We start from the raw sequence: 27,729 nt of genomic DNA, 5'->3' as shown, positions 1-27,729 counted from the left end.
CTACTACTCTCATCATTGACCCCGCTGCTGCTGATCACAGCGCCTGCAGGGATCTATGATGAGGGCAGCGCTCAGCACCCGGCTCTTGGGAACAGCGCTAACTGTATACTGATTCCCAAGCGCCAGTATGAGTCACTTGGATGACACACAGGTGGACACGGATATTTCCAGTCCCGTAAATATCAGGACATGTGAAAGAGCCCTAATATACACACGCAGATACACATACTCACAGAAATGGGGACACGTACACACACAGGCAAGCACACACAGAAATGCACAGACACACTCAGACAATCACACACACAAAAATGCAGACACGCAGGGAAGCACACACATATGTGAAGACACCTAAACACACAGGCATATACACACACACAGGCATATACACACACACACAGGCATATACACACACAGACACACTGTACGCACACAGGCATATACACACACTGTACGCACACAGGCATATACACACACTGTACGCACACAGGCATATACACACACTGTACGCACACAGGCATATACACACACTGTACGCACACAGGCATATACACACACTGTACGCACACAGGCATATACACACACTGTACGCACAGTCATATACACACACTGTACGCACAGTCATATACACACACTGTACACACACACAGTCATATACACACACAGGCATATACACACACTGTACACACACACAGTCATATACACACACAGGCATATACACACACTGTACACACAGGCATATACACACAGGCATATACACACAGGCATGTACACACAGGCATGTACACACACTGTACGCACAGGCATATACACACACTGTACGCACAGGCATATACACACACTGTACACACACAGGCATATACTGTACACACAGGCATATACTGTACACACAGGCATATACTGTACACACAGGCATATCCACACACTGTACACACAGGCATATCCACACACTGTACACACAGGCATATCCACACACTGTACACACAGGCATATCCACACACTGTACACACAGGCATATCCACACACTGTACACACACACACTGTACACACACACACTGTACACACACACACTGTACACACACACACAGGCATATACACACACTGTACACACACACATGCAGGCAGCATATACATAAAAATCCATACAAACACACAAATATTACAGTACCTTGGCTTGTCTCCAGCCCATACAGTGTACAGACACGCTCCTAATGTGGGAGACTGCAGGGCGCGCTGTGACGTCACTTTTAGCAGACGTGCGGCCCTGTCTGCTGAGTGTGACGCTGCAGTGCAGCCCCTGCACTCCTGCTCCCAGGCCCCTCCCACTACTGTCCTGGGCATCGCGTCGGTGAAAGAGCGTGCGCGCGCCCTTAAAGGGCCCACGACCACTTTTTTTTTTAAATTCTCCTGTTCTCTCTGCAAGGGGCCCGGGGCCCACCAGGAAATTTCCCGGCGCCCCGCCAGGCCAGACCGAGCCTGTTTGTATAGCAGTGATGGCTCTGGTGTGGTGATTTTGGTTTCGTATTCATAATCAGTACATGAATACATCACCAGAGCCATCAGTAGTATATGAATACAGCACCAGAACAACCATCACTGTATGAATACAGCACCAGAACCACCATTAGTACAGGAATACGGCACCAGAACCACCATCAGTTTTGTTGTAAACTGTATTTGTCACATGACAGATGTATAAACCATCATAAAGGTATACTTATCTATAATGTGGTCTGATTAGTTTACATTAGGATATCTGTGAATATTGGACACCTTAATTGAAACCAATTGTCCCCCATTATAGTTAAGTTATTAGTTTCCATAACTATCCTTGTGTCTGGCATATAAAATATAGGATGTCGGGGATGCATATCACTATCTGTCCCTAGTATTATATAAACGGTCTGCAAACAATGAGTGATTCTATATCTAACTTTGAAACGGCAGTCTCTGTTCAGCCTCACCCTAAAGTAGACCCCCCCCCCCCCTTTTTTTTTTCTTTGGTATTTATTCTAGTAGATGTGGTCGTCAGAGCTTATTAACCACCCATCAGAGGGGGAGGGTGGTGTGTTAGGGTTTCTTTTACTTTTACTTGGGGGTGGGGGGGGGGGGGCGGAATGGGATGGGAGCTGATCTGCAATACTCATCACAGACCACTAAGCTATGTGACAGTGCAGTGGTTTTCTACTTTGTACACTGTGTACATCCAGCGCTGCAAACATTTGTTGGGGAGGGTAGTGGTGTTGAATCCCCACCAGTCTGATATCTATGGTCATCAAAGTAATGGAAACCCTGTTTATCGGTGTCGGTGGCCATTCTTCAATTAAGAAACCTTGCATACAGCTGTATAGATCTCGGGGTCTTGAGTATGAGCTTTGGTCCATCATTACATGCACTGAAATGGCTGTTTTCTGAGTGCAGATAGACTGATTTGATGGAAATGATTCTATGTGAGGATATTGTTATAATGAGTTTTTCTGACGCCACCCTTCCTGAGTACAGACAGATCCTCTTATAGATACCACAGAGGGGAGGCCTCTTCCTTCTGAGTGCTATGATCTGCAGCTATAATATGCCTGCAGTTTATTTTGACCACTGTTGAATACTCTGGGACCTTCTGTGACTTCATACCCTTATGGTCAGTTGTAAATTTAGTGCATCTGCACACAACGTCTTTTTCAGGTGGATTCTGCCTCGCAAACTGCCTGCAAAACCTTTTCAGAAACTGCTCAAAAGAATGGACATCTGCATTTCTAAGTGAAAACGACTCGCTGTTTATATATTCAGACTTTTGAACGTCTTTTATTGACGTCCAGTTTCTAAAAATGCCAAGCAGTTAACAGAAGTGAGCAGACCATTCTTCAGGTGTGTCCATCAGAAGACTTTCTGTACTTTACAATACAAGTCCAGTGGAAAAGCTAAAAGACGCCTGAATGCCATCGTTTCTGCTTAAAAAAAGTCACATCAACAGATGGTGGCCAAAACCATATTAAAACGACACACAAGACCCTTCAGGGGAAAAGAAAAAACAGAGCTTCATGAAGTGTGTCCTACTTGAAAATCTCAGTGGGTATGCTGTAGTTTAATACGCGTTGTGCACTTACACTCAGCAGAGAGATTTCTATACTGCCTGTAAACTTGAGTTTTCTAGTTACCACTCTGCCATTGTATATAGCTTATTGATCAGGTTCTGAACCTTGTGGCCCTGATTCATGAAGACCGGCATTTTTCACACACTTATGGCTCTTAATGAATCCGGCGTGTCTGAAAAGTGGTGTGCACCTTGCCACAAATCTTACTCCAGTAGAAGGGAAAACATCCACACTCTCACTAAACTTTGAGTTTAAACCATCCAGTGAAATTTATTCATACAATAATAACTAAGTAGCAATCATCTGTCAGGGGGGAGGGGGTGATAATTGTACAAAATGTCCCGTGTCAAGAATGAACGACCATGTGTTGTGGATCAGTGGTGTCAGAATTTTTTTCTAGGGAAAATAGACAGCGGCGCCACAAGGGAATCGGTGGACGCAACGCCGGGGCCTCCAGGAGGATTTACTAATGACTTGTGAATTTTAGGTAAAGTGTACAGAAGTGGGATTACCGGATGTTGGTTAGTTAGAAAAGTAACCGTTTCCTGATCGCTGTGTTCAGCTCTGGATGTCTATTCATGAATATGCTAATAGTGTTCCTAATCATAGGAGTGGGATCAGAGAAATTTTTTTTTTTCTTTTTTTTTAATATTTATATGTTGAAGTATCTGATCGTTGTCTAGAAATCTCATTAAGATAGTGGGAACAATCCGTTACAGTGGCGCTGGCATTGGCAGCTGGCTTGATTGTAATTTTGTTATTGTTCCTAAGGGAACAAATAGCCAGTGTCTCGGTAGCTGAGAGATTCTGGCAAATGACCCAGACGATACTCTGGTATCTCTTTACATCCTATCAATATGGTCTATGCTTCTGTGGTATGATGAGAACGTGGAGGGCTTAAATGTGCCTGGATGTAGACAGTTCAGGTATAGATGTATCCTCCGAGGGAAGGGTCCAATTAGCGGAGGTTTCTTCTAGGAGACTGTAATGAGTCTAAAGTCTGATATTGTACAACAATTTTAAGCTATGCGCGCACATTCAGAATTTGAAGCAGAAATTTCTGCAGCGTTTCTGCATGTCTTTTTCCCGTTTTATTTTTTTTATGCATTTTTGTACTGAAATGCATGCTATTGGGGGGCTACATAAAGTTATTTGAAAAAAGAAATGTGGGACATTGCTTTAATCCTTGGATTACAGTCAGAACTGGGGTAAGTATTGGTTAATTTAAGAATGTGTCTGTTGTATTTCAAATAAAGTGTTTTCTCTCTCTGTGTGTTTATTACTCTTTACTTTAGTTTAATTAGGTTTGGTAATGAAAGAGTCTGACACCTTGTCATCACCAAACAAAAGAGATTGGGTATCTGGGATTAGCTGACACCTATGTCATTAGCATTTTCATTCATGTAATTTCTGGGGCAGCTGCGAGCTGCTATTTTTAGCCTAGGAAGGTGCCATTAGGCAAACATGGTCCCTGGCTATTATTAACGGCTCACAGCTGTTTCGTTAGCCACTACGTCCCCACGAACAGTAACAAGTATCGCTTTGGACGCAGCGAATTTCTGCAGTGTTCTAATGCCGCACTTTTGTTGTCGGTACATGTGAATCCACCACATATAATGACACTTCAATCGGTCAAAATCTGCAGCGGAGACTAGCGTGTCCGCTACAGAAATTGACATGCTGCGGGTGAGTTTGGGTACGTGGCGACGATCAGGAGTCGCTGTGGGTTTGAAGCTGTGTGTTATACAGCATCAAACCCGCAGCATCCAGATGTTACAGCATAGTGGGTGAGATTTCTAGAAATCACATGTCCACTATCCGTGCATCTGAGGCTGTGGATCACCCGTGGACACTGATATGCGGCGCATCTTTCAGGACCGCAGCATGTCAAATTCTCTTACGGAGTCGCTAGTCTCCACAACAGAAATTTGACCACTGGAAAGTATTGAATGCAATAAATCCGCATGGTTCAGTGAACAAATGGGGATTTACCTGCGTTCAGTAGAATGCAACGTTTTGGACGCCTCAAAAATATGCGTCCAAAGTGCTGCTAAGTCTGAATCGTGGGCATAGAACCTAAAAAATGTGGTGTGGTGTGTTTGTTTTTTTTTTTGTTTTTTTTGTTTGTTTTTTTAAAAAAAAAAAAAAAAAAAAAAAAAAAAAACACATGGGCTCCCGCGTCATTTTTATAACCAGCAGAGGGAAGCCGACCGCTGGGAGCTGATATTAGTAGCCGGGGAAGGGGCCATTAGCCAACAATGTTCCCTAACTATTAGTAACAGCCCACAGCTGTTTGCTTAGCTTTTACTGGCTAGATTACAGGGGGACCCCAGAAAAAAATTGACGTAGGGTCCACCTATAAAAACTAACCAGAAAAGGCTAAACAGACAGCCGCAGGCTGATATTAATAGCCAGGGAAGGGGCCATGGATCCTGACCCCCTCCACGGCTAATATCACCCCTCAGCAGTCCCAGAAATGGCGCATTCATAAGATGCGCTTAACCTCTGCTCTTCCACTGCCCTGCAGCGGTGGCAAGTGGGGTAATGGGGTTGGGGTTCATGTCAGCCTTGTATTGGCGGCTGACATGAATCTTAGGCTGGTAATGGAGAGGCGTCTATAAGAAGCCCCCATTAGTATCCGCGTATTAAAGTTTTTGCCGGTTTTTCAACAAAAGACACAGCCAGAATAAAGTATTTTAATGAAATAAAAATATACACACGGTCTTAAATTTTTTTTTATTGAACGCCCAGTCCCCGAATCCCTCGATCTTCTGTTAAAAAAGCAAAACACCATATCCCTCAGCTCTCTGCCGTCACGACGTAATCCAGATTGTCCCTCGGCGATCTGGGTCACTTCTACAGCAGTGACATCAGTAATTGCTGCTGTAGAAGACAGCACTGTACACTGACAGGAGTGTAAAATCACTCCTGTCAGTGTAAATGGCTCTGCTGCAGGAGTGAGGTCACTTGGGTTCATCAGCTGGAGATCAGCTAATCAGCCCCGGTGACCTCAGCATCAGTGGTACGTGGGAACATTCTTGAGAATGTTCCAACGCAGCACCGGTGCCGTAAAGGTGAGGTCCCAGAGCTCTCAGCTGATCCTCAGCTGAGAGCTCACGTGACCTCAGGTCCTGGCAGCGCAGCGATGTACACCGCTGGGAGCGAGCGCGATCTCGTCAGTGCACTGCTGGCCGCCTGGCTGATCACATCGCGAAGACCGGGAAGACATCGGGGAATGCCGGACAGGTGAGAATAGGTGTGTGTTTTTTGTTTTGTTTTTTTCTTACACAGCGCGCAGCCCCGGCTCGGCTGATGACACTACTACTCCCCTCAGCCGCGCCGCTCTAGCTGTTATCAGCGGGACCGGCGGTTGGATGATGGGAGTAGTAGTCTTCCCCAGCCGACCCAGGTACCACTCTTTGTGAGTTTTTTGCAGCGTATTTGACCCATTGACTAGTCAAATACGCAGCAAATCCGCAGATATATTTATACCTGCGGATTTGCTGCGGTTCAATTAAAGTCAATGGGCGGGAAACGCTGCAGAAACGCTACAAACATGTAGAACGTATTTAAACGCAGTGACAATCCTGAGCGGAAAATTCCGCATCATGTGCACAGCACATAAGGATTGTCATTGCATTAGATGGCAGATAGATTACATAGCGTTTTTGATGCATTTCTGCGCGGATAAAACTTAGTGTTTTCGCTGCATGTGCACTTGATCTTGCGTAACAGTGAAAAGTTATTTCTAGCGACTATATGAAAGACCCCGGAAGGGTCAACACATTCCTGTTTTGTAGCAATTGTTCTCATGTCTTGTCACGTGTTCTGTGCCTGTTCTATGAATAAATTTCATTTGATGGCTTAAACTCCATATTTCGTGAGAGTGCAGTTGCTTTCCCTTCTACTATATTTTGGCACCACCCAGTTCGACCAGAACTTCTACTACTGCTGTGTGCACACCAAAGAACTTTTTTTTTTTCAGTCGGGGACTGGAGTAAGACTTGTGGCATAAGGAACGCTGCTGCTCGTCGTCTATTTGACAAGCAAGGGTTGCTTGTTGGAGCTGGGTGAAAATAGTGAGAACGCCCAAAGTCTTAACATTTTGGCGCAGCCTCGCATTGCACCAAACTTTTAAGACTTTTCAAAACCTTTTACGTTCTGGCATAGAAGCTTTGATGAATCTGGGACTGTGTGTATATATCAGACAGTGTTAAGTTGCTTCATGGAAAAATTATTAGAAATTATTTAAAACTTAGCTGAAGAAAAGCTCATCTATTCTCTAAGGCCAGCTTAAAATTGATTGAATACAGGTGTATTTTTGTGCCTGTGTTAGGGGTCCGTCTCCTGACATGACTGTAGGTTTTAATGACCTAAATTGATATCATGAATTCCTTTTGATTTGCTCTGTTTTGGGCATTTAGGCCACAGCCCCACCATCAGTATTTGGTCAGTATTCGGTCAGTATTTTTTCTCAGGAGTGGGAGCTAAAACCAGGAATGGGTGATAAATGCAGAATTCGTGCACTTGTTTCTATTATAGTGCATTTCTCTTGGATTAACAAATCTAAACGTCTGGTTTATTAAGATTATAGGCTGTATCGTCACAGCTAGATACAGTCATATGAAAAAAGTTTGGGCACCCCTATTAATCTTAAGCTTAATGTTTTATAAAAATTGGTGTTTTTGCAACAGCTATTTCAGTTTGATATATGTAATAACTGTTGGACACAGTAATGTTTCTGCCTTGAAATGAGGTTTATTGTGCTAACAGAAAATGTGCAATCTGCATTCAAACAAAATTTGACCGGTGCATAAGTATGGGCACCCTTATCATTTTCTTGTTTTAAATACTCCTGCCTACTTTTTACTGACTTACTAAAGCACTTTTTTTGGTTTTGTAACCTCATTGAGCTTTGAACTTTATAGCCAGGTGTATGCAATCATGAGAAAAGCTACTTAAAGTGGCCACTTGCAAGTTGTTCTCCTGTTTGAATCTCCTCTGAAGAGTGGCATCATGGGCTCCTCAAAACAACTGTCAAATGATCTGAAAACAAAGATTATTCAACATAGTTGTTCAGGGGAAGGATACAAAAAGCTGTCTCAGAGATTTAACCTGTCAGTTTCCACTGTGAGGAACATAGTAAGGAAATGGAAGAACATAGGGACAGTTCTTGTTAAGGCCAGAAGTGTCAGGACAAGAAAAACATCAGAAAGGCAGAGAAGAAGAATGGTGAGATCAGTCAAGGACAATCCTCAGACCACCTCCAGAGAGCTGCAGCATCAACTTGCTGCAGATGGTGTCACTGTGCATCGGTCAACTATACAACGCACTTTGCACAAGGAGAAGCTGTATGGGAGAGTGATGCGAAAGAAGCCGTTTCTGCAAGTACGCACAAACAGAGTCGGCTGAGGTATGCAAAAGCACATTTGAAGAAGCCTATTTCTTTTTGGAAGAAGGTCCTGTGGACTGATGAAACCAAGATTGAGTTGTTTGGTCATACAAAAAGGCGTTATGCATGGTGGCAAAAAAACACAGCATTCCAAGAAAAACACTTGCTACCCACAGTAAAATTTGGTGGAGGTTCCATCATGCTTTGGGGCTGTGTGGTCAATGCCGGCACTGGGAATCTTGTTAAAGTTGAGGGACGCATGGATTCCACTCAGTATCAGCAGATTCTTGGCAATAGTGTTCAAGAATCAGTGATAAAGTTGAAGTTACGCAGTGGATGGATCTTTCAGCAAGACAATGATCCAAAACACCGCTCCAAATCTACTCAGGCATTCATGCAGAGGAACAATTACAATGTTCTGGAATGGCCATCCCAGTCCCCAGACCTGAATATCATTGAACATCTGTGGGATCATTTGAAGAGGCTGTCCATGCTCGGCGACCATCAAACTTAACTGAACTGGAATTGTTTTGTAAAGAGGAATGGTCAAAAATACCTTCATCCAGGATCCAGGAACTCATTAAAAGCTACAGGAAGCGACTAGAGGCTGTTATTTTTGCAAAAGGAGGATCTACTAAATATTAATGTCACTTTTCTGGTGAGGTGCCCATACTTATGCACCTCTCAAATTTTGTTTGAATGCAGATTGCACATTTTCTGTTAGTACAATAAACCTCATTTCAAGGCAGAAACATTACTGTATCCAACAGTTATTACATATATCAAACTGAAATAGCTGTTGCAAAAACACCAATTTTTATAAAACATTAAGCTTAAGATTAATAGGGGTGCCCAAACTTTTTCATATGACTGTATACATCTTTTGCATACGTGGCGCTGTCAAAATATTTGCATATTAATATATTGCTGGTATTTATTGATCTGGATAATGAACAGACCTGTCAATTTGTGATTGTTACTGGTAAAATAACTCATTTCTTTTTATGTAGCTGCTACAATGCCTCTCAGCGATGATAAAGCCTTTGGAAATGAGGACCGGCACAGCGATTCTGATGGATCACGGCTGTCGGAAAGTATGGCTTGCTCATCCAGTGACAATGATTCTCCCCGGGAAAGTTTTACCAGTGACTCGTCCAGCAAGCATGCTTCTCCCGTGTGTAAGTCGGCTGAGGATGATATTTACCATGACGCAGGATTAGATTTGTAAACTAGTGGTGTATCTTGTTTTTGTATCCAGCCATTGATGAGCATAGCTGCTTCCTGTGTATCTACCTGAAAGGAATGTGCATGTGTTCTGGTAGGGTTTTAACATGAGACACACAATTCTATACTTCTCCATGGCTGACTGGATGTGTCTAGGACAGTGTATTTCATTACTTACTGGCTGTAGATAATTAATGTTCCCAGTCTAGAATATAGCTGGTAGATCTTAGGAAGCAGACAGGAAGTCCTAAGAAGTTATTCCAGACCCAGACATACAGTGGGTATGGAAAGTATTCAGACCCCTCTTTGTTTCGTTGCAGCCATTTGGTAAAATGCTAAAAAGTTCATTTTTTGTTCTCATTAAAGTACACTCTGCGCCCCATCTTGACTGAAAAAAACAAAACAGAAATGTAGAAATCTTTGCAAATTTATTAAAGAAAAACTGAAATATCACATGGTCATAAGTATTCAGACCCTTTTGCTCAGTATTGAGTTGATGCACCCTTTTGAGCTAGTACAGCCATGAGTCTTCTTGGGAATGATGCAACAAGTTTTTCACACCTGGATTTGGGGATCCTCTGCCATTCTTCCTTGCAGATCCTCTCCAGTTCTGTCAGGTTGGATGGTGACCGTTGGTGGACAGCCATTTTCAGGTCTCTCCAGAGATGCTCAATTGTGTTTAGGTCAGGGCTCTTACTGGGCCAGTCAAGAATGGTCACAGAGTTGTTCTGAAGCCACTCCTTTGTTATTTTAGCTGTGTGCTTGGGGTCATTGTCTTGTTGGAAGGTGAACCTTCGGCCAAGTCTGAGGGCCAGAGCACTCTGGAAGAGGTTTTCATCCAGGATATCTCTGTACTTGGCCGCATTCATGTTTCCTTCAATTGCAACCAGTCATCCTGTCCCTGCAGCTGAAAAACTCCCCCATAGCATGATGCTGCCACCACCATGTTTCACTGTTGGGATTGTATTGGGCAGGTGATGAGCCTGGTTTTCTCCACACATACCGCTTATAATTATCATCAAAAAGTTCTCTTTGTTTCATCAGACCAGAGAATCTTATTTCTCATAGTCTGGGAGTCCTTCATGTGTTTTTGAGCAAACTCTATGCGGGCTTTCATATGTCTTGCACTGAGGAGAGGCTTCCGTCGGGCCACTCTGCTATAAAGGCCCGACTGGTGGAGGGCTGCAGTGATAGTTGACTTTGTGGAACTTTCTCCCATCTCCCTACTGCATCTCTGGAGCTCAGCCACAGTGATCTTGGGGTTCTTCTCTACCGCTCTCACCAAGGCTCTTCTCCCACAATTGCTCAGTTTGGCTGGACGGCCAGGTCTAGGAAGACTTCTGGTGATCCCAAACTTCTTCCATTTAAGAATTATGGAGGCCACTGTGCTCTTAGGAACCTTGAGTAATACAGAAATTCTTTTGTAACCTTGGCCAGATCTGTGCCTTGCCACAATCCTGTCTCTGAGCTCCTTGGGCAGTTCCTTTGAGCTCATGATTCTCATTTGGTCTGACATGCACTGTGAGATGAGGTTTTATATAGGCAGGTGTGTGCCTTTCCAAATCAAGTCCTATCAGTTTAATTAAACACAGCTGGACTCCAATGAAGGAGTAGAACCATCTCAAGGAGGATCACAAGGAAATGGACAGCATGTGACTTAAATATGAGTGTCTGAGCAAAGGGTCTGAATAATTATGACCATGTGATATTTCAGTTTTTCTTTTTTAATAAATTGGCAAAAATGTCTACATTTCTGTTTTTCAGTCAAGATGGGGTGCAGAGTGTACTTTAATGAGAAAAAAAAATAACTTTTTAGAATTTACCAAATGGCTGCAATGAAACAAAGAGTGAAACCTTTAAGGGGGTCTGAATACTTTCCGTACCAACTGTATGTTCATTTAGCCACAGCCCTAACAGGAGCTGTTCTGCAGAGGATGTAATTATTTTTACAGCTGATTGATGGGGGGGGGGGGGGACAGATCCACACTATCCAATGGATAGGTCATGAATATCACAGACCTGGACAAACCTTTTAAATCCAATTTGTATGTATTATAAACAATTTAGTGACATTTGACGATGGTAATGCTGCTGCCAACAGCAACAAATTAACAAATTAATTTTTTTTTTTTTTTACATAATCAAAATTGGACACTTTTTTCTGTCTTTTGATAACTTTCTTAGATTTCCCTATTTTTATCAATATTTGTTTTCTTTTTGTTTATTAGCAAGTCCACCAAGAACATCAACCTTTGATGATATTATGTCAACCACAAGGAACTTATCCAACTTACTATTAGCCCATGAAATCGTTGCAAATGAAAACTTCCATCTTGATACTATAGAGCTCCCGAAAAACAGGTATTTCGTTTTGGCTTTCTGTATGTTCATTTTTCTTGTGACATCTATAGGTGTGGCTTAGTAAGACTAATCAACGCTACTAAAATCTTTCACATTTTCATACCCTGGAGTAAAAATTAAAAGGATATACATATTCATTTCTTCCTTGGCATGAGAAGAGGTGGCTGTGAACTGTATTGGTGTATGTGATTGGCTGAGACCAGAAAAGTGACAAGACAAGCACTCGCAATGCCCTTTTTCAGATAGTTACCAGCAGGGCTGTGGAGTCGGTAAGCCAAATGTCCGACTCCAACTCCTCAATATCCCTGACTCCGACTCCCTCATACATGGCTCATGTTTAAGTGATAAATTTACTGTAGTAAAATGGTAACATCAGGCTTTTCATCACCATTATGATACAATATTCAAGCTATTTAGATAGAACATAATATATATTTATTGGAATACAACTTTAGAACAAAAAAACTTTAAATTGTGAATATGCAATACACTATGCAGTACGTGGGGGGGACGGGGACTGGACTGTTTTCAACAAAAACATACCGAATAACATTTGTGCAGTCTATGAATGTGTTCTGAGAAATAGTATCGCCTCCATTAGATCCTCCTTCATAGATGACCTCAAATCTGACCTAATTATTTTAAGGCTAGAGAACAGATTCATCTCAAGTAAAAGCCTAGATCTTAGATATTTCATAACTTTCCCAAATTCTTATGAAAAAATATTCAGCACATCCTGTATTGTACTATTGTACCCAATTTATTAGATATTTTAGGAGTCTGAGCCGGTCCATTTTATACTGACTCCGGCTCCACCAAAATGGGTTCCGACTCCAACTCCACAGCTCTCGTTACCAGACAGTGTAAATTCAGTATGTATGTATGTATGTGTGTGTGTATAATATATATATATAAATATAAAGCCTCTGACACAAGACAGCTCCTGAGTTAGTGGTGTGCAGTATCCAAAATAAATACATAGTAACATAGGTTTTTAAGGTTGAAGGAAGGGTTAGGCTATGGTTCAACCCATAGCCTAACATGTTGATCCAGAGGAAGTCAAAAAAAACATGTGGCAAACACTAAGCTCCACATTGGGGAAAAAAATTCCTTCCCGACTCCATACGACAATCAGACTAGTTCCCTGGATCAACGCCCTATCAAGGAATCTAGTATTTATAACCTGTAATATTATACTTTTCAAGAAAGGCATCCATGCCCTTCTTAAATTTTAGTAGTGAATCACTCATTACAACATCATGCGGCAGAGAGTTCCATAGTCTCACTGCTCTTACAGTAAAGAATCCGCATCTGTGATTATGATTAAACCTTCTTTCCTCCAGACGTAGAAGATGCCCCCTTGTCCCCGTCTCTGGCCTCAAAGTAAAAAGATCAGTAGACAGGTCTTTGTACTGTCCCCTCATATACTTGTACATAGTAATAAGATCACCCCTAAGCCTTCTTTTTTCCACACTAAATAACCCCAAGTGTAATAACCTGTCTTGGTATTGCAGACCCCCCAGTCCTCTAATAACCTTGGTTGCTCTTCTCTGCACCCTCTCTAGTTCAGCTATGTCTTTCTTATACACCAGAGACCAGAACTGTACTCAGTATTCTAAGTGTGGTCGCACTAGAGACTTGTATAGAGGTAAAATGATGTTCTCCTCATGAGCATCTATGCCTCTTTTAATGCATCCCATTATTTTATTTGCCTTTGCAGCAGCTGCCTGACACTGGCCACTAAACGTGAGCTTGTCGTCCACCAATACACCCAGGTCTTTTTCAGTGACAGTTTTGCCCAGTGTTTTACAATTAATCATATAATTATACATTTTATTTCCTCTGCCCAAGTGCATTACCTTAATTTATATCCATTAAAGCTCATTTGCAATTTATCAGCCCAAGCTTCTAGTTTACATAGATCCTCCTGTAATATAAAATTGTCCTCCTCTGTATTGAATGGTTATTTTCATCATCAGAAGTGGGTAAAATTGCTTGTTATGACAAGCGGCTTTACATGTTAATAAAAAAATCCTTTGTTCTCAAGAATGGAGGGATTTTTAATTGTTTGCAAAGGAGGCTAGGCAATGAGCAGTAGTCTGAGGTGGTGCGTTTCCTAGGCAAGAAGCACAGTGCATGTAAGCACTATTCTAAGATGATCAGATGGCTAGATCCAGCCAACTTCAATGTGCTCCTCCGATGTTGCAGAGGCAAAGTTACTTCTGTTAGCATCATGGAAAAGTGTGAAGTTCAAGTCAGCATCGCGACCATGCTGCCAGCCCAAATTGTCATGCAGAAGAAGTTTAGAAAATCCCTTTAACCGGTTCCCGACCGCCCACTGTAGATAAACGTCGGCGCTTGCTGGGCTCTGTGCAGCACCGACGTTTAAAAACGGTGGGTGGTCTCGCAGCGCTCAGGACCCCCAGGGTCCTGCAAGCGCTGCGATTCCGGTGCAGAGCGTTAGCTCTGACAGGGAACATCATCGGGACCTGATTAGATCAGGTCCCAGTGATGTTAACCCTTAGCTGTCTTCTATATGCTGTGATCTATATTGATCGCGGCATATAGGAGACAGCAGGAGGAGAGGGGGTCGTCAACTTACCTCTCTGAAGACCTCCGAGTCCTTCCAGGACCTAGGGTTGCTATGGCAGCTGGAGGTCACATGACCGCCTCCAGCTCTGCCATATATGGTGTCCTGTCTGGCTCAGCTGCAGCTGTAGCCAGACAGGAGACTCTGACTGAAACAGTCAGGGAAGATCTCATATAATGTAATATATGTCTATTACATTACATGATATCAGAGATCAGAAAAATAAAAATTAATGTCCCATCCAGGGACTAAGAAAAAATGTGAAAAAAAAGTAAAAAAAAAGTTTTTAAACTATTAATAAAAAAATCACAAAATAAATAAAAATAAATAAATAAAATATTAAACCAATAAATCCGTATATTTTTACAAAACCAAAAAAGTACACATATTTGGTATCGCCGCGTCCGAAACAACCCGAGCTATAAAACTGTCACACTAATTAACTCCTTCTGTGCACACCGTAATAAAAATAAATAAAAAACGGAGCAAAAAAATATGCTTTTTCATCATATTGCCAAACAAAAAGTGGAAAAAAATGCGATCAAAAAACAAAATAGAAATAAAAATGGTACCACTGAAAACGTCATCTTGTTACGCAAAAAAAAAGCCGCCATACAGCTCCATCAGCCGAAAAATAAAAAAGTTATAGCGCTCAGAATAAAGCAATGCAAAAAAAATATTTTTTTCTATAAAATAGTTTTATTGTGTAAAAGCGCCAAAACATAAAAAAAATACAGTAAGTGTAGTATCGCTGTAAACGTACTGACCCGAAGAATAACGCTGCCTGATCACTTTTACCACACGCAGAACGGCATAAAAAAAACCTCAAAAAACAATTCCTGAATTGTTTGTTTTTGTTAATTTTACCTCCCAAAAAAACGGAATAGAAAGCGATCAAAAAATGTCACGTCCCCAAAAATGGTACCAATAAAAATGTCAACTCGTCCCGCAAAAAACAAGCCGTCACATGACTCTGTCGGCCGAAATATGGAAAAATTATAGCTCTCAAAATATGGTGATGCAAAAACTAGATTTTGCAAAAAAAGCGTCTTTTAGTGTGTGACAGCTGTCAGTCATAAAAACCCGATATCAATCTGGTATCTCTGTAATCACACCGACCCGAAGAATAAAGTAATCTAATCAGTTATATCACACTAGGAACGGCGTAAAAAATAAATAAAACCAATTCTTCACCTGCTACTGATTTGTTTATTATGTCCCCAAAGATCCCAGTAAGGCTCTGCCCACATTTATCCTGTGCTCTGCGCTGAGCACTTACACCAGAGTTTCCGTGTAAATCTCTGAAATACATGATTCAGCCGGAACCCATGACGGAAGATTCCCTGTAATGAGACAGATATAGGCCACTGTGGACGCCGTCTAGCCTGGGATCCCACGGTGTCATTTGTTTTAGGCGTGCATAAAAGTGCGGTTGGCCACAGTTTTGTGCACTTCTGAAAAAAAGGACACCGCTACACAGAGGCCAGACGGTGTCCAGAGTAACTCTGCTGCCTCATTACAGTGAATGGATCCTGCAGGGGTTTCATCTGAATTACATCACTTGGAAATTTAGATGGAAACCCCGATGTAAGTGCTCAGCCTAGAGCGCCGGATAAATGTTACGTAAAATGTTCCCAATAAAAGCTTCAACTCAGTCCTCAAAAAAAGCTAGTCCCCACTCAGGTCCGTCATCTGTTAAAAATATAAGGGACTTCCAAGTTACTGGTAGCAGAAAGGCTCTGGAAAAGCAAAATGACCCTTGCCCCCCCAAAAGAAATTCAGAAAATTTTGTGCTCCCAAATCCAAATGCCTATTCTACAATAATTTGTTCTCCAATTGTCAAATAGCACTCCGTCCCCCCCAGATCTCACCGTATGGCTAAGCGGTACGATACAGCCACATATGGGGTATTGACACTTTTAGAAGAAATTGTGTGACACATTTCGGCACCATTTTTACCCATTGCCCTGTGTGAAAATGTAAAATCTGAGGGTAAAACATTTTTTTGTGGTAAAAATATAATTATGATTTTTTCACTGCCCAATGGTATAAATTTAAAAATTAAAAAATACTCACTACTTCCCTAGATGAATTCCTTGAGAGGTGTAGTTTACAAAATGGGGTCATTTGTGGAGGTTTCTGCTGTTTTGGCATGTCAGCGACTCTTCAAATGTGACATGGTGTCTGCTGACTATCACAGCCAACATAGCGCTCCTTTCTCTTCCGAACCCTGCCGTACACCAAAGCAGTGGTTTTCCCCCACATATGGGGTATCGGCGTACTCAGGAGAAATTGTACAACAAATTTCATGGTGCAATTTCTCCGGTTATCCTTATGATAATGCAAAATTAGGGGATGAAAAACATTTTTTATGGGAAAAATGTGAAAATTTTATTTTCACGGCTCAATATTATAAACTTCTGTGAAGCAGCTGGGGGTGCGAGGTGCTCACCACACATCTAGATAAGTTCCCTAAGGGGTCTAGTTTCCAAAATGGTGGCACTTGTGGGGGGTTTCCACTGTTTAGTCACATTAGGGGCTCCCCAAATGCGACATGGCGTCTGCTAATTATTCAAACAAATTTTACATTCAAAAAGTCAAATGGCGCTCCTTCCCTTTCAAACCCTGCCATGCGCCCAAACAGTAATTTGCCTCCACATATGGGGTATCAGCGTGTTCAGGCGAAATTGCACAACAAATTTCATGGTGCAATTTATCCTATTACCCTTATGATAATGCAAAATTAAGGGATGAAAAACGGTTTTGTGGGAAAAATGTGAAAATTTTATTTTTACAGCTCAATATTATAAACTTCTGTGAAGCACCTTGGGGTTCAAGGTGCTCACCACACATCTAGATAAGTTCCCTAAGGGGTCTAGTTTCCAAAATGGTGGCACTTGTGGGGGGTTTCCACTGTTTAGGCACATCAGGAGCTCTCCAAACGCAACATGGTGTCCGCTAATTATTCAGACAAATTTTACATTCAAAAAGTCTAATGGCGCTCCTTCCCTTCCGAACCCTGCAGTGCGCCCAAACAGTGGTTTTCCCTCACATATGGGGTATCAGCACGCTCAAGAGAAATTGCACAAAAAAATTTGGGGTCCATTTTTTCCTGTTACCCCTGTGAAAATAAAAAAAATTGGGTCTAAAGTAACATTTTTGTGAAAAAAGTTAAATGTTAATTTTTTTTTTCCACATTCCAAAAATTCCTGTGAAGCACCTGAAGGGTTAATAAAGTTCTTGAATGTGGTTTTGAGCACCTTGAGGGGTGCAGTTTTTAGAATGGTGTCACTTTTGGGTATTTTCTGTCATAAAGACCCCTCAAAGTGACTTCAAATATGATGTGGTCCCTAAAAAAATGTTTTTGTAAATTTTGTTGGAAAAATGAGAAATCGCTGGTCAACTTTTAACCCTTATAGCTCCCTAACAAAAAAAAATTTTGGTTCCAAAATTGTGCTGATGTAACGTAGACATGTGGGAAATGTTATTTATTAACTCTTTTGTGTGACATATCGCTCTGATTTAAGGGCATGAAAATTCAAAGTTTGAAAATTGCAAAATTTTCTAAATGTTCGCCAAATTTCCGATTTTTTCACAAATAAACGCAAGTTATATGGAAGAAATTTTACCACTATCATGAAGTACAATATGTCATGAAAAAACAGTCTCAGAATCAGGGGAATACGTTGAAGCGTTCCAGAGTAATTACCTCATAAAGTGACAGTGGTCAGAATTGAAAAAATTGGCCTGGTCACGAAGGCAAAAACAGGCTCTGGTGCGAAGTGGTTAACAGTTTGTATTTCCATAAACGGTTAACATATTAGGGTCTATACAGCTTCCAGAGTTTGGCATGGTAATACCCAGTGCCTGGCATGCAGCTTATAAAGTAATTAATTTCTAAGAAGAGCTCTGTTTTTCAGCTGCTAACAACTCTCCCAGTAATGCTAATCAACTTTCAGTCGGCACCTTTCTCAAATGTCCTTTTCAGCTGCATGTGAGGCATAGTATACTGTCCCAGGAACTCTGGATTTGTGACATGTACCATAATCTGACAGCTGTTGAGCTAGCCATTAAATCTGTTTGTGTGTATGTGGTGGGATCAGTATTTCCTATACCTGACAAGTCAAACAAGTTTTGTAAGTGTAAAGTCTGGGTCAGACAAGCATACGAAAAATCATCCAATTTTCATCCAGAAAATGCAAGACGATTGTTATCCAAGTGTCCGTATTTTACTCCCGTGTGACTTCTGTTTTAATACATCAATATTCTAAAGTGTATATTATCAAATAGTTTTCTATGTTAACAATTGCAATGTGTATAAAAATCAGATGCAATACAGAAGTTCCATGTAGGATCTGATCTATTAGAATTCGCTTTTCACATGTACAGTCTGAACAAGCCCTAAATAGAATTTCCAGTTCTGCTCATAAGAGAATGTTTTTCTTCTCTTTAGATAGAAGATCCAATGCTGTTCTTCACATTAATGTTAATGGCTTTTATGCCATCACAGATGATGTGCGTGGATAGATATGTATATACCAGGTCAATAAAAGACCATGTGAAAATCTAAAAATTTGGGGGTATACAACCACTTTAAAGCTCTAGGGAAATGTCGTATTTGCAGCTTGCTTGTATTACAATACATTGCAAGCTGCCCTATGCTGTTCAGTATGTTATCTGACTTCAGCTTTCCTCCTGTGATACATGCAAGCTGCAGAAACCAAATAAATATTTTTAATTGAAAACCTTTCTGCGCAATACGTATATGAATCTTTACTATTCTTATATTTCAGTTTGGAAGAAAGGGTAAAGCAGATTGTCCACAAAGCTTTCTGGGATCGCCTAGAATCAGAACTTAAGGAAGATCCTCCCAAGTATGATCATGCCATCAAGCTGTTTGATGAAATAAAAGAGGTAAATATATTTAACTTTTTCCCATGCCATGACTTACTATTACATTGTGGAGCGGGAGTATGCAGTAGGCTCAAACTGATCCCAGTGCACACACAGCAGGTGCAAGTTATGTTATACAGCCAGCACATACCTCCTAACTGCAGCAAGCGGAGCTGGCTCTGATTGCTGTTTTAACCCCTTAAGTGTCTATCCATCTATGACAGTAACATTTAAGTGCTGCATGCATGGTAAAGGTCCAATCAGGTGCCCATCTGCCTTCCAACTGTGTGGTCATCAGATGCCGACGGTTTGGCATTGCAGTTGGGGGAAGAGCGGGTCTGCTGAAGGCTCCCATTGCTACCACCTTAGTACACCTGAGAAACCCAGCCACAGGCTAGTCTTCATAGAAGACATTTTCACTATATATTTCATTACTGAACAAGCAATCAAACATCACAAGTTTGTCTCCCATAAGGACAGAGAAATACCGTGGAAAAAAAGCCAAATATACAGTAAATTACACCCCTTTTCGCTTCCCATTTTAAAAATAAAGTAAAAAAAATGATAAAAGTAAGCATATACGATATTGCCGTGTTCATTTAAAGTCAGATCTTTAAAAAAAAAAAATACTTAAAGATCTGAGGTAAAATATTTCACTGCCTGTTTTTAAACAATATTTTACCTCACAAAATGAATCCTCTGCGCTCCCCTGCTGTAATGTCTGTATTGTCTTTTGCTTCCTCCCCTGCCCAGGAGATGTGGTATGTTCCGTACACGGTCAGACACAGACAATCTTTAAAATAAACTTTTGTTTGTGGGAAAACCCCTTTAAGGGAATAAGCTGTTGATTTTTAGGTGTTCTAGTTGTGTATGGAGATCTATGTGCACAAATGTAATAACGTCTGTATTGCAGATTCTACTTTCCTTCTTAACTCCCGGTACAAACAGACTTCGCACCCAAATCTGTGAGGTTCTAGACGTGGACCTGATAAGACAACAGGCAGAACACAACGCTGTTGATATTCCAAAGCTTGGCAGTTATATCATCAATATAATGTCCAAGTTATGTGCGCCTGTTAGAGATGATGATGTTAAGAAGCTCAAGGCCAGTGGAGACATTGTACACATGCTTAGGTTAGTGCATGTTCCTTTATATTTCCAACCACTACAAATATTGTGTTTTTACATCCCAAGTAACACCACTGACTTTGGTCAACACCATTTGTGACGTTTAGACAGTCGCCCCACTGGTTAGATTCTGCAGAAGGTTCCCTTCTAGTAGCTTTACTTGTCTCGTGTACTCGTTTGCATCCATTTTACCTGTTGTGTTCTGAGGAGACTCTAGATATGACCAAGTACCCTGATTAGAATTTAGTTGAACGTGGTCAGTCTTGGTGTTCCTATAAACATGACTTGTATGTATGAACATCATATGAATTCACACTAATGTACTATTCCATATCGGCCTTCAGTTTCCTTCGATAATGATGGCTGATTGTTAGAAGCATTAATTAGCGAAGACACTGCAATCTGGTCTTCAGTAACTAAAAGGGATGTCTAGATAGGACAGACCCTTTTAGGCAGCTCAGATGCAAATCCAAAGCAATCCGATAAGCGTGAACTGCACCAAGGGACAATTACTTATCATACCATTTCAATCACTAACGATCTGTGGCTGCAGTGTGCCATGTACTCGTAAAGGCTCATTCAGACGTCAGCAGGGGCGTACATAGAAATCATGGGGCCCCATAGCAGAAGCTCTAATTGGGCCCCCCCACAAAAAATAAATACTTGTCTGTGTCACAGAAGAGCAGATATCACAACTTTCCAGCTTTTACATAGTAATTTTCCTCCTGCTGAAGTTCTAGATTCCTTTCATTGCCCCCATAAAGTATGATGCCAATAAAAGTCCCCCCCCCAAACACAGTATGATACATCCATGGTGCATTCCTCCACATGCACAGTATAATGACCCTATTGTACCCCACTTAAGACTCCCAAGGCAAAGTATGGTGACCCCCAACAGAGTATGATGCCCCAACTGTGACGCCCATGGGAGTGGAGAAGAGGGAATATTCATGTCCCTTTAGCAGTGGGCACACATGGTAGCTGTAGCAGCCGGCTACTGCGTGTTCCCCGCTCCTCCGCAACCTCCCATCCCCTGCACCCGACAATACAATACTCACCTATCCTCCTCGTTCCCCCACTGCTTCGGGGCCCCATAGCAGTGACGTGGCCTGCTGCCATTGGCGGTACGCCACTGGACATCAGTGATTTTTCATCAGTGTTTGCATGCCAAAACCAGGAGTCAAACATGCAGAAAAACTATAATTGAAAGATTGACACCTATTTTTTTTGTTTTGGAGAACTTCTTGGTTTTGGCATTCAGATACTGATGAAAAATCACTGACGTCTGAATGAGCCCTAATTCTGTGGTCTCTGTAGTTGCAGTCTTTATGCTAAAGATTGTCCAGGATCAGAAAAACATGACTTCATTCTTCCAAGTGTTTCACACCTGTTCAGAAACAATTTCTGTAAGCTATGTATGCTATTGTAGTGCTGCTTAATTCACCTAAAGGGGACTGTCAGCACTGAGTGACTGTTTAAACCAAGTAAAGGTGCTCGGTGCACCTTTGGTGTGGCCTTACATTTATGTGCACTTTCCCTCTACCTCCACCCCCCTCTTCTTTGACAGCTCTGGCTTTACAGAGCCAGAGAAGGGTGGAGATAGATGGGAAAACAAGTAGATGGAAAGGTGCACTTCGATGTTTGGCCACACCAAAGGTGCACTGAGCAACTGTACTTGATTTGGACAGTCATTCTCTGCTGACATTCGCTTTAACAAAAGCTGAGCTACAATACAAGGCGCTCCTCCTATACTTGTGTGTGTGTGTGGTGCTGTTTTTGGAAGAAACAAGCTATGTATTTCTGATACTGGAGAGTCCCTTTTATTAGTGAAAATTAGAACAAAAGTATTACGTAAAAGTAAAAACTGCATTGAGCATGCAAATACAAATTTGACTGGTGTTCAAAATGAATAAATAGAACAAAAAAGGAAACACTGACAGCACCCCTGCTGCTTTTAATTAAGTGATTAAGTGTATTTTGTGTGTAATGTTCTTTTATAGGATCTTAGTAGATGTTTTGTAAATGCACTGATAATTTTGTACAATTCCCTCCAGTGATTCCAGTTGCAGTGCTGATACAGGGAAAGTGAGTTTGCTTCTGGGTTAGTGACTCCATACATCTACAAGCTGAACTTTCCAGCTGCCTGAAGGTCAAATCTGGAAGCTTTAGTGCAGTTATTAATAGTACTGCACTCATCAGTTTATAAAAGGAGTGCCAGAAGGGCTGGTATGGTATTTCTGTCTGTGTGAAGCAAGTTCACTGGCTGTTTTGTCTCTATATTTGACTAGGATTTGTAACATTTATCTTTACACCCTTCACAATTTAAAGGGACAACAACTGAGCCAATGGACCACATATTCTTGAAAGGGGACAAGCACTTTTAAATCTAAGCTTGTACCATTTACTATGTAAATTACAAATACATTAATTCTACTTGGAGCTAGAGAGGGTACAAAGGAGGGCGACTAAGGTAATAAAGGGAATGGAGGGACTAGAATACCCAGAGAGGTTGTCAAAATTAGGCCTATTTACGTTGGAAAAGAGAAGGCTTAGGGGAGACCTCATAAACATGTATAAATACATCAGGGGGCAGTACAGAGATCTCTCCCATGACCTGTTTATACCAAGGATGGTGACAAAGACGAGGGGGCACACTATGCGTCTGGAGGAAAGGAGGTTCCTGCACCAGCATAGAAGGGGATTCTTTACGGTCAGAGCCGTGAGACTCTGGAACTCTCTGGGAGAGGAAGTGGTGATGTCCAACTCACTTAATGAGTTCAAGAGAGGCCTGGACGCCTTTCTTGAGAACAATAAAATTACATCTTATGCTTAGTGATAGTTAATTAATCCAGATTGGTGTCGGGAAGTGAATTTTTTCCTCAATGATGTAAATTGGCCTATACCGCATGTTTTTTTTTTTTGCCTTCCCCTGGATCAACGCTGCGGAATAGCTGCAGTGCACAAGAAATAGGCTGAACTGGATGGATGCTTGTCTTTTTTCGGCCTTATAAACTATGTAACTATGCTTTAGAGAGCCAGCTCTCTTATTCTTGGAGAAGGACTAATTGGCATAGGCCTCTCTAAGTGATTAATATTAAGGCTCCCATACACATTAGACTAAAGTCTTCCGCACCCGTTGATATCTGCAGGGGTCAGCCAACAGTCTAATATGTATTGGGGGTGCCTCCTAACTCTCCCGACAGATGATATAGTGAGAGAGAAGGATCTGGGACTTCTAATGTCTGATCCTTTAATTCTACGGGAGGTAAGATGCTGCCAGAACAGTGTACCTGTCTTTCCAAGAAATCATCAAGATCAGGTCTCGTTCTTGATGTCAGAAGATTGTACTTGTCCTGCTCCATTTACCCATTTTTATTTCTTGCCTTCTTTCATTTTTCCATAATCAGGGATGTCTTCCATGTACTAGACCTCATGAAAATGGATATGGTGAATTATACTATCCACAACATTAGACCACAGCTTCAACGGCAGTTGGCAGAATATGAGCGCGTAAAATTCCAGGAAATACTTGAAAAATCACCTGGTTTGTATGAACTTTTATAGCATAACGTTGGTTTGCTTTTATTAATTATCCTAAAAGGGGTTGGCCACTTTCTATCTATATTTGAACAGATGTATTGGACATGATTTTGTGCCACTTGCTAATGTAGAAGCATTACTGGCTTTTCTCATTTACTTGTTGTATAGCTTTCCTCACAGGCGCATGGGACCAGATCAGTCCATCTGTCTCCTCCAGTTAAAAACACCTTGCATGGGAAAGCTATTTTTCCATTAGAGGGACTGCTGGCAAGGTGCTCCTCCACCAGCAGCCATTTTTGGAAAAATGAGAACTGTGCAGTCTGTAAGAGGCTGCACTACTAGCAAGTATAGGAGGAGAATCTGTGATATTTATATATTAGAAAATGCCACAAAATTCTGTCCGCAGCACATTTGTAAAAATGAAGATCAAGTGGCCAACCCCTTTTTAAGAGTCCTTTGGTTTCAAAGGCCACTTTTTTGTACTTGTGGGTTTGATCAATCTGTCTATTGGAGGTCCCTAAAAATGAATGAAGACTAAAATAAATATAAAATGGTTTTTAAGCAAAAAAATATATATTACATTTTTAATTCAACTCAAATTAAGTATTGAAATGACATGTTTATTAAATAGTCAATTTGATACAGAGTATTATACTATGTATAGGTTACAATATGACATCAACATTTCCTTTACATTCAATTGAAAAATTGTGTAGTAATAGATTTGTATTGCAACCTCGATTAGTTTGTTGCTGGAGGTACCACTACTTGGTAGAGAACAATTATATAGTTGGGTTCTACGGAATAGTGACTTTAGCTTCTTGTATAACCTTATTCTAATATATCTTAATTGTAGATGCACTGAGTCATACCACCAAATGGATAGAGCAGGCTCTTAAAGATGCAGTAGAGGCAAAAGCTCAGGAGAACGCATCTGGTGCAAATGGAGTATCTGTGGACAACCTGAGCCCTACCTTGGTGCTAAACAGTGGTTTTGTGAAACTTCTGCATGTGGACTACGACAGTGTTGTGCCAGAGGTAGGTGGTAACTACTGAGTGCTCTGTGAAGGCCTTCCATTTCTACAAGCATACAGACTGGTGTCGTTATATTGGCTTTCTCCTTTCCAGACAGTCATCACCGATGACCTGCGTATTGTGGACCTAAAGAACAAGCTGCATGAAGTTAAGCTTGTGGCTTGTGTGTGTCTTATTAGCCAGAATGCCCTGGGTCCTGTAAGCACTACTGGATTTATTCAACAAGTGAAAGAAATCGCAGCTATTCTCCTTCAAGGTCTAACCAAGTAAGTGCCATATTATTGCCTTCCCTCATACTAAATTAATGAAATGGATAAAAAGATTTTGTATTACTATTAAAAATAACAATTCCAACCTCCTCCACTTTCCCAATGTATTTAGAAACTCTAACTTAAAGGAGGTTCTTACTGCGCTGAGTACCAAAATATCATACGAGATGAACAAATCACTGACAGACAGAGGATTGCCTGCACTCAGCATTGAGGCCAAAAGTATCCTGGAAGGGCAGATCTGCAGCCTGACGGAGAAAAACCACCCTATCTACAACCTCATTGGTATGTATCACACAATGCTGCTTGCCTGTAGGCAATCTTCATCTGAATTTTATTGTGTATCTAGCGCTCCTATTACAGGGCTCAAAGATAATATTGCTAAAGTTTAAAATTAATGTGGTTTTGTGGAAGAGAAAGTGGTCTGAATAATCAGAGCAGAAAACCTCCTTTTTAATATATATTTTATTGTTTTTTAATTCTCCCACCCAAGAGGAAGATTCTGAGCTTAGTGCAGGCAGCGCCAATCATCTGCACTATGTGTGTGTATAGAATGAAGTCTCCTGCCTGTGATCTTTTTTTTTTTTTAGTTTTCCTCAATCCTCATAGACTTGGTGTAACTCTTGGCACATCATTATCACTATTGATATTTTATCATTCTGTACCTTTTCTTATCACATAATGTGACACATCTGACGTTAGAAGAGCAGATTTTAACAATTACATTTAGTAAACTTTGTAGGAAACTGCTTATTCGAAAAGTAGTGCAACAGGCTGTGTGCTATAGCTGCTTGTCTCTGGAGTGGATGTAGCTGAACTGCAATACCACACACAACCTGCTAGCAGATGTGGCACTGTTTTTGGAAGAGTGCAGTCATATTTTGACTAATCCTATACCTCATAATGACTAATTGCCAAATACCCCTAAGAGCAATTAGAAGTGGTTTAAGATTCGTGCAATTAGTTCACTCTTATCACCTTTTTAAAATTTGTTATTTTTCAGAAAAACGGATCCAAGAGTACTTGACCACATTCCTCTGTCTTCCTCAACCATACAAACAAGTTCCTATACTTCCTGGGGGTCTTACACCAGTCCATAAGGAAATGGAGTTCATCGGATTTCAGTATGCAAACATTGTCAATTTCAACAAGCAAGTATATGGACCTTTCTATGCCAACATCTTCCGGAAGCTGCTTTTCAGTCAACCACAAGGAGACAAAGCAGTGGCACAGTAGTAGACAGGATAGCCATTAAAGAGGTTGTCCGGTCTAAATATCTGTGTGACTGCAGACTTGTAAATCCACCCAGCGCAGGCACTGTGCACTGCGGGGATTCGCCGGTTTCTGGACTGTTATGTATGAATACTCCCGACCACGGCCCGTCTAGTGGGCACGGCCTCGCTCTATACAAGTGTATGGAACGAGGCCGCACCCACTAGACGGGTCCTGGCCAGGAGTATGCATAACACATATTTACCCGCTGGTCCCAGCTCAGAAACCAGCGAATCCCCGCAGCACACAGTGCGTACACTGGGGGGATTCATAAGTCTATAGTCACAGAGTGACTGCAGACTTTTCAATTTAGACCGGACAACCCCTTTAAAGAAGAGCACTCCCCTCATGTACATAGTGGCTTCTTAATGGAAGATGAAGGATACTTTTATAAAGAATTTTAACGTGCATTATTCAGTAAAAACTACTGAATATTAAAGTTTTATGTTTTTAAGGAAAGCAATGCCAGTATTTTTTTAGACAAGTGAAAGGTTACTGCTTGAAGACAGTTAAAGAAAAAAAAGGCCTTAGTTCGTGTCTGGGAATTACATAATGGGTATAATGGGTCATATAAGGGCAGGAAACGGTTACCCTAAATGTCTCCAGTCTTCAATACCATTGTTTCTTTGTGGTTTTATATATTTAGACCTGGATAACTGCCAGGATATATTTCTTACATACTTATGTATAGTACCGAGGCTCTAATGACTGTAACATTTGTCAATCTATAGGTGCCATTTTAACTTTGCCCACACTTGTATATGAGTGTCTCACATGTGTCATATAATAGTGTTTGAGATATTCCTGTAGTTTGGTTCTTGATAGGATAGTAATGTCCTACCTGGGATTTCATAAACTACGAGCTGAAACATGACCAGTTTGAGTAATTAATGAATTGTTTTATATTCAATTGCTTGGCATCTTACAAGCAGT

General features: G+C 41.2%; 1 protein-coding gene across 2 annotated transcripts in view; it reads left to right on the top strand.

Annotated features, from left to right (window-relative positions):
* Positions 1 to 26,887, top strand: part of TCP11L2 (t-complex 11 like 2) — a 35,558-nt gene extending 8,671 nt beyond the window's left edge. The window contains exons 3-11 of one of the 2 annotated variants that reach the window (XM_073651449.1): positions 9,495 to 9,662; positions 11,937 to 12,069; positions 19,453 to 19,573; positions 20,466 to 20,686; positions 24,088 to 24,224; positions 25,077 to 25,258; positions 25,349 to 25,521; positions 25,637 to 25,809; positions 26,528 to 26,887. In XM_073651449.1, the coding sequence (XP_073507550.1) occupies positions 9,503 to 9,662; positions 11,937 to 12,069; positions 19,453 to 19,573; positions 20,466 to 20,686; positions 24,088 to 24,224; positions 25,077 to 25,258; positions 25,349 to 25,521; positions 25,637 to 25,809; positions 26,528 to 26,760 (1,533 nt within the window). In that variant the 5' untranslated portion in view covers positions 9,495 to 9,502 and the 3' untranslated portion in view covers positions 26,761 to 26,887. The remainder of the gene's footprint in view (positions 1 to 9,494; positions 9,663 to 11,936; positions 12,070 to 19,452; positions 19,574 to 20,465; positions 20,687 to 24,087; positions 24,225 to 25,076; positions 25,259 to 25,348; positions 25,522 to 25,636; positions 25,810 to 26,527) is intronic. The other variant, XM_073651448.1, reaches the window with a different exon arrangement.
* Positions 26,888 to 27,729: the final 842 nt, after the last annotated feature.

The sequence above is a fragment of the Phyllobates terribilis genome, unplaced genomic scaffold, assembly GCF_046119375.1.
Source record: "Phyllobates terribilis strain yellow unplaced genomic scaffold, ASM4611937v1 Scaffold_11__3_contigs__length_659146591, whole genome shotgun sequence".
NCBI classification, from domain to species: Eukaryota; Metazoa; Chordata; class Amphibia; order Anura; family Dendrobatidae; genus Phyllobates; species Phyllobates terribilis.
Note: the sequence above shows the minus strand (reverse complement) of the source record. Positions and strands in the feature narration are given on the sequence as shown.